This window comes from Monosiga brevicollis, genomic scaffold (assembly GCF_000002865.3).
Source record: "Monosiga brevicollis MX1 MONBRscaffold_16 genomic scaffold, whole genome shotgun sequence".
Classification (NCBI taxonomy): Eukaryota; class Choanoflagellata; order Craspedida; family Salpingoecidae; genus Monosiga; species Monosiga brevicollis.
In genome coordinates, this window is record NW_001865053.1 from 845,656 (window position 1) to 853,155 (window position 7,500).

General features: G+C 49.3%; 2 protein-coding genes across 2 annotated transcripts in view; both read right to left on the reverse strand.

Annotated features, from left to right (window-relative positions):
- Positions 1-2,050: 2,050 nt before the first annotated feature.
- On the reverse strand, positions 2,051-5,597 carry MONBRDRAFT_26998 (uncharacterized protein; the record flags this gene model as incomplete). Its single annotated transcript, XM_001747405.1, has 16 exons — positions 2,051-2,242; positions 2,324-2,408; positions 2,500-2,579; positions 2,696-2,793; positions 3,031-3,081; positions 3,159-3,213; positions 3,448-3,520; positions 3,615-3,721; positions 3,959-4,072; positions 4,191-4,250; positions 4,345-4,432; positions 4,514-4,590; positions 4,727-4,798; positions 4,968-5,072; positions 5,142-5,230; positions 5,549-5,597. 16 exons carry the CDS (start codon positions 5,595-5,597, stop codon positions 2,051-2,053), a joined length of 1,395 nt encoding a protein of 464 aa, XP_001747457.1.
- A 1,634-nt stretch (positions 5,598-7,231) lies between these two features.
- MONBRDRAFT_33182 (uncharacterized protein) overlaps positions 7,232-7,500 on the reverse strand; it is a 778-nt gene continuing 509 nt past the window's right edge. The window contains exon 1 of the mRNA XM_001747406.1: positions 7,232-7,500. This exon is cut by the window's right edge and continues 509 nt beyond it. Within this exon, the coding sequence (XP_001747458.1) occupies positions 7,299-7,500 (202 nt within the window). The 3' untranslated portion in view covers positions 7,232-7,298.

Here is a 7,500-nt window from a genome sequence, read left to right on the forward strand (position 1 = left end):
ACGGCACGCAAAACAACACAAGAGAACAATGGGAACAAGACATTTCATCGGCTTCTATCATGCCGAAAAGTACAAGCGCGAAGAATCACGCACAAGGAAACAAAAATCATGAAAAACGACTAAGTATAACCAGAGATACGGCCATTTTAACCACTAGACACATAAAAAGGCAGTCACACATCACAACTACAAGCCATCACAGCACAAACATAAAAAACACCACGGCACGCTCACATACAACAAGAGACAGCGTCGGGTTGAAAAGGCAACCGACCACAGAAAGAAAAGTCATCATACAAAGGACTTTACAAAAATTCAGCAAAAATACCACACAAATACAGTCAAAATCAAAGTAAAATTAAAACAAAAATACAAGTCAACCCTTGGTGGCCGCCAACGCCTTGGGGAGCTCACCCTTGGTGAAGGACATGGTTGGGGAGCTCACAGCCGTGGCTGGTGCCAGTGTAGACGTGGAGGCGGGTGTTGAAGCAATGTACGGGGTCAGCCCGGGCGGTACCAAGAGGTCGCGCACGGCCTGAACCTCAGAATTACCAATCACGGCACGAGCCTTGTCGGCATCAAATGCTTTGGCAATCTGACCTCGGTTCAGACGGTGCGTGACGTGGTTTGCCCAGGCTTCTTCCGCCAGGTCCGGGTCGCGGACGAGCGACCTGAGGCTCTGGCCGACTGCGTCGTTCGGGTGGGCGCCCGCGCCGGCCTCGCCGGCTCTGCTTGCGCGCGAATGCCTTGCGCATGGCGTCCACGATCCGACCTAGTTGCCCCGTAACAAGCCAACGAAGACGATCGTGAAACATATTGCGCAGGTCGTCAATCGTAGACAGTGCGGTCGAAGGGGTGGACAAGAACATGCTAGGTATTAGAGGCACAATCTGAGACGGTATACTTTACCACGTTGTGTGTCCTCTGGTACTTGATGTTGTCCCACCTAGTTGTGTAACATCTTGCTGTACCATCTTGTTGTGGCATCTGTTGGTCCCAACAGATTGCTGATATCGCTTCCACCTGTCTTCAGTGTGATAGTCCATTCTCTGTCTCCACTGTGTGTGTGTTTCCACCTGCTATAAATGGGAGCGATCTCCCTGGACGGTACCATTTTCTTCTTGACCTCGGTCGTTCCACTTCCCTCCTTCTGTCTTGTTCTGTCTTGTTCCTTCGCCTTGCTTCAATCCATGTTCTCGTGTACACTTCGACTGGTTGGATACCTCTGTGACAATCGCCTTGTCCACACACATTACACTGTACTGGACATATACCTTTAATACTAGGCAAGGCCAAAATCAAAGCCCAGCACATCTCTCGCTCTTCAGCGGTATAGTCCGAGTGGACGGCAGACCAATATAAATTATAAAGACCAATACAGCTGGCTCAAGGTGGCAGCCATCAGCTTGGTCTCACGTGTTTATTTTCTTGTAACTTTTGTTGTATTTTGGTGTCTGTCATCGGTCGAATGTTCAATCTGACGCTGTGTCTTGTTGTATGTGAGCGTGCCGTGGTGCTCTTTGTGTTCGTGCTGTGATGGCTTGTAGTTGTGCTGGTTGACTGCCGCTTTGGATGTCTTGGATTCGGAAATGACCAGCTTTGGATGTCTTGGATTCGGAAATGACCATATCTCCGGGTAAATTTGGTCATTTTTTGTGATGAATTTTTTTTTTTTCTTGTGCGTAATTCTTTGCGTTTGTACTTCTCGGCATGATGGAAGCTGATGAAGATAAAGGGATACATTAGGTGTTTGAACCTCATGAAGATGTCTTGTTCTCCTGTGTTGTTTTTTTTGCGTGCCGTAGTGATTTTGATGTCGCGGGGTCGCACGGCTTGGCTTCCCGCTCTGAGGTGCAAACACATTATTTTTAATTCATTGACATGTTATCTAGTTCTGCTAGCGTCAAATCCGTGCTTCAGACGTTCTGGGGCCTGATAAGTTTTGCTGTGAAAGTATACACAGAATGCGCGGTTGATGGGTTGAATTGGTGGTTCACGTCAACTTCAACGTTGAACCGAAGTTGGCCCTGTTTTCATTGGCCACAATCATTTACATGAGTGCTTGAATTTGCTTTGCAGCCTCAGATATCTTGCCTGCCGTATTGCGCACTTTGCTGAGCGCAGCCGTCACGTTCAATGACATTGCAGCAGCGCACGCCACTTCTGAGTCATGAACAACAGTGCCGAGAGCCACCAATAGGCGATACGTTGCTTCTTCGGGAAAATTTGGCATACTCAACGCCTAGGTGCAAGGCAACCGATCAGGTGATGCGAGCGAATTATAAGACGAATGTCACAAGCAAAGGTATGTCGGTACACGCACGTTGATGATAACTTTCAGAGTGCCAAACTCAACTGCCGCCACTCGATCATTTTGAACATCTTGGTGCTTGAGCAGAATGGCAGTACTATAGTCAGCAGCAATACACCGTTTAGTGTTTTTGACGGCAGATTTATGTTTTGAAACTATAGACACAGGATCATTGCGTCTGCACGAACTTGTACAAGACAGTCGACAATGGAAGCGGAATCGAAGCAGGCAGAGCTTCGCTCAAAAGAGTATCGGTGATGCTCAGAAACTAGGTATGGCCAGATCAAAATTCATTGTACAATGAGCACTGCTTATGACGAGTTCACGCATCCTGTGTTTCTCTGAAGAGCGCGAGAATGCAGCGGGTGATGAGTCACGACGCACCTGATCCAGGAATGGAAGAGCCAGAGCAGGCGTATCGGACAGCGCAGGCGCGGCATTGGCCACGAGGCGCAATATCAACATGACCACTGCCTTGTGCCCTGTAGCAACAAATCGCGGTGCAAAATGGCAAATCTTCTCAAAAGCCTGGGATTCAGAGTCAGCCTGAGCCACTGCTGCAGGCGAGAGTGCGGCTAAGCGAAGAAAGTCTAAGACTGGAACCACGTCATCAAGAGGCCATTCAAGTGCTGTTGATAGGGCACCAATGCTTCGAGCAAGTGCTTCTGTGGAAGGGGTATGCTGCTTGCAAAATGTTGACTCGATGTGCTGCAGCTCACTGGCAGCTATGGCAGTCAAGCCGTCGCTACTGTGTTGAGCATTGATAGCACCTGAAACAATGCAACATGTGCAGGTTAGATGAAGTGAGCGGTGAACGGATTCCAAAGATACTCGGTACTCAACTCACTCAGTTTTTCAAAAGCCTTTGTCACATTTGCATTAACAAAGGTGATGTAGTCCGACTGGCCCAGTGCAAACCGAATTTAGAAATCACCAAAAGTGCAAAAGTCTCGTCGTAATGAGGAGGGCGGCACTCACGGCTGGAAAATGTGAAGTCGCAGTGGTGCGACTCTTTGTGAAGGGATCCGGGTTGCCCGAGTGTCCGGCTTCACCGAGGGTTGGAACCTTTGTACCCACTCGAATAAGGGCTAAGCGTTGGGTGCATAAAATATGGAGATTTCCAACTACAAACGCACCTGGCAATTCTGCATGATGAACTGTGCAATCTGATCCAAAAAACGTTGCTCCAATTGGTGCTTGTGAATGAAGCTGAGGCATGAACGCCATGCATGAGATCTCGCGACAAGCACAGCAAAGACGTTGTGGGCCATCGTCTTGCTTTGACTTCTAATGATATGCATACCTCTGTGCGGCTTCATATGGGTTGGTGTCGCGATTATACTCCAGTTTGAGCATGCGGCCATCCAGCTCCACGTCAAAGGTGAAGTCAGCTTTCTTGGCATCCACAGCCTGCAAAAGTCCTCGCAGCGGTAAAATAAAAGGTCCATGGATACTTGAGCAACAGAAAAGCTTTTTTGAGTCAGAACTTAGATCAAAGCAAGGACACCTCAGCAGACCCACCGTGCCCGTTAATTGCCAGGCACCATTCGCCCACTTAAAAATAGAAGAAGAAAAAACGACGGGAAATAAGGCTGAGAGCAATTGGCAAGCTGGAAAAACGGCGGTGCATAAGTCAGGTACACGCACTGAATAAACTTCGACTGTGCCTTTGTGGTTAACAAGGATGGTTTGGCCATCACTTGAGCCTGGCTTTTGCAAAGCTGCGCGAGATGGAAGATCTTGCTTGTTTAGATCCCCGACCTATATTCAGGATGACACGTATCAAGAGAAAAAAAAAAGGTGGCATACGCCAATGAAGATAAGAATGTAAAACAGCAAACCAACAAATCGCAAGGGTTCACCTCGGAGGTTGTCTTACATTCTGCTGTGCACGACTTGCCTCCACTGCAAGCACAAGTTCTTCATAAGCCACGAGCTCCTGCACACGTTTTTATTCATCGCAAGGGTGACAAAGCGACTTCATATTAAGAGAGCACAATATCATTAAACTCAAGAGGGAAAAGCATACTCACTTCTGGCGAAGCTGCCTCCGCCGGCAAGCTGGAAAAGATGCGCGCGACACCATCATCGCCGGCAGCCACGATGCGCAGACCGTCCGGTCTGGAAAAAGAGATGGTGGTGAAGTGAATATCAATCGGCAAGCAACACTGGCCAAACAGATACCCTGCAGTTCAAACGAACGTTGCGCTGACACTCCACAATGAACCGCAGGGTGTGCCAATCGCTTGAAGAGGTTGTTCCTGCGAGGTTTGCCAGATCTACAATTGATGGCAGCAAAAGCACAAAGGGACCGAAAACAATGCATGACTTGAAGAATAGAGGCCCAGAGAACAAGACCATAAATAACCACGCCATGGGTTGTTGAGTGTTGCCCTAGAGCAGATGCTTCCTTACGCGAAGCGTGCCGTCCTCGCCACATGTAGCAAACGACCCGTTTTTCATGGGAGCCACGCTGTATAAAAAGCTCTACGCCATGAGACCCAATATAAAGAGGCCAAAGCGAGGCATGATATAGAGGTCAAAGATGATCGAGTACAGAACAACGGACAAGAGGACGCGGCGTCTGAGTGCCCTTCGCATGAAAGACTGCGCCATGTCACCAAGCTGACGGCAAAGATACTCAGAGCACCCTGACCTCAGAAGCCTTGTAGGACTGCATCAGCGTTCCATCGGCGGTCCAGACGTGACAAGCACCATCGTTTCCGCAGCTGATAAAAAGGCCCAAATCAGGCAGCACGGCCTATGCATGGGGGCGAAGTGGTTTAAAACTATCAAGGTCGCGAGATCTAAATCGTTTCATGCGATAAACCAACACACACACACACACACACACACACACACACACACACACACACACACACACACACACACACACACACACACACACACACACACACACTACTCACTCGCAGAACATGGAAGGGCTGTAAACACACACTACTCACTCGCAGAACATGGAAGGACTGTAAACACACTATTGTTCAAATGTTGCTACTGACCAGTTGACGAACAACGTCCGTATGTGTACTGAGCGTTGAAAAGCATTGACCATCACGCCAAAGCTTGATGGTGCGATCGCCCGAGGCGCTGGCTACAGTGCTATTTGGCAAAGCTACCGCACTGGCCAAGCAATCCAATAACGTTGGATTGGGTGAGATAGAGGAGCAGAGATGGTGAAGTAACATTGTCAAGTCTAGCAAAATCTCTGGCACGTACTCCCAAACAGCAGCCGCATGCCCCTCCAAAACTTGAATGAGCTGTCCATCGTACCCAAACTCGCGAATTTTTCTGTTCTCCAGAATACACACAGGCAGGTGTGCGGTTAAAACGTGCGTGTATGCAAAGAGGGAAGGTGCGCGAGCGTCGTATAGCACTTGTAATCTGATCAAACAGTGATTGGGTCGCTCATCAGCCAAATAGCTCGTACCCATCCCAAGAGCTGGTCAAGAAGGAGGTTGGCCCGCTTTGGCGGATGCTGCACACACAATCCGTGTGGGCGCGCTAACATGTTGAATGGACAAATGCGTGGTGAGAAATTGAGCCAGCAGAGTCGCTCTCTGTCTTTCTGTCTCTCTGGCTGTCTATCACTCTCTGAACCACACACACACACACACCTCTCTCTCTCTCTCTCTCTCTCTCTCTCTCTCTCTCTCTCTCTCTCTCTCTCTCTCTCTCTCTCTCTCTCTCTCCACACACACACACACACACACACACACACACACACACACCACGCACTGGAAATCAATATCAAGAGCATGGACGTACAATTTGTACGATAGGTGAAACGGGAGACTGTGGATCATAGAGGTACACCATGGCATCGAGGCCACCAGTGGCAACTAAGCCCTGAGGAAATGCATCAGTTGGGTGTAGCCAAGCCACAGCATTAATATAACGGGCATGGTCGTGGAGCTCCGCAAGCGCCACAAAGTTTGAGGGCCCATCACGCCGCCAGATGCGAGCTGCGAATGAGAAAAAAAACACAGAGTAGTGAGAATCAGTGGCACTCAGATAAACATGTAAAATAAATAAAATTACTGCCAGCTACACAAAGAGGCTCACCAGTCAAGTCGCGAGATCCGGTGATCAGATGAGAACCATCAAAGCTGAAAGCAGAGGAGCGAATCTGAGAATGGCCCATCAACGCATGAGTAGAGACCAATTGCTGATCATGCATGACGTGGCGGCATTGCCGTGCTCACGTTCCCTGAAGAGAATCAAGCCAAAGCAACTTTACAACTAACATCAGCAGTATGTCCATGCAGCACTGCACTCAGTTGAAGTTGCGCTCCCTCTGCATTTGAAGTGGCCATCTCTCTGGTCCTCACCCGCCGTCCTTTGATGCTGGTCTTGCCTGTCAAGCAGTCCGAGCCGTGTCGCCTCCACGTCAAGCAACAACAAAATAAAATAAAAAAAAGCTCTCTCACTGCAAACTCACTGCGAGACGAGCGACACAGTGAATGGATTAAAAAATCTGACAAGTGGGTTTGGCATCATTAGCCGGTTGTCCTTTGGAACGGATAAGAGTTCTTGGGCGCAGAAAGAGCGTTGGTAGATCGATGGACGGACCGGTGAGGGGGGCAGGGGGGGCAGGGCAGGCAGGCAGATAGCTAGACAGGAAGACAGATGGACTGGTAGACTAGACTGCCAAACAGATGAGATTGCCAGACAGACTGCAGAAAGACCGACAGATGCAGTTCAAGGTGGCAAGTGGTTGGCAATCAGAGCATCACATCAGATTTGTGATCGGGAAAGTTGAGGTACAATTCAATTGGCGCATGGATACAGAAACGCAAGTCAAGCCCGGAGTAACAAGACAGCGAAGGAATGGGCACTCCACCACGGGCAAGAGTTGGTCAGCCAAAACAGGAGCAGCAAGTCAGAGCACAAGCGAGGTTTGCGGGTTACGCCAAACAAAGGTTTCATAATTAGCAACAGCACCGGTTGCTTCTGCGCGGTGGTTACACTAGACTTCGGGATCAATGCCCATGTACTCGAGCCATTGCTGCCAAGTGAGAGGATTGGTGTAAACGCCATCGCTGCCAATAAAGGCCGTGGGGCTGTTATACACGCCGCTATTGAGACCACGCTTGTACTCGTTGCGGGTGTTGACGCCGTTGGGGATGCAGGCAGCAGCCGTGGTGCTGCTGAGGAAATTGTGGGAGACA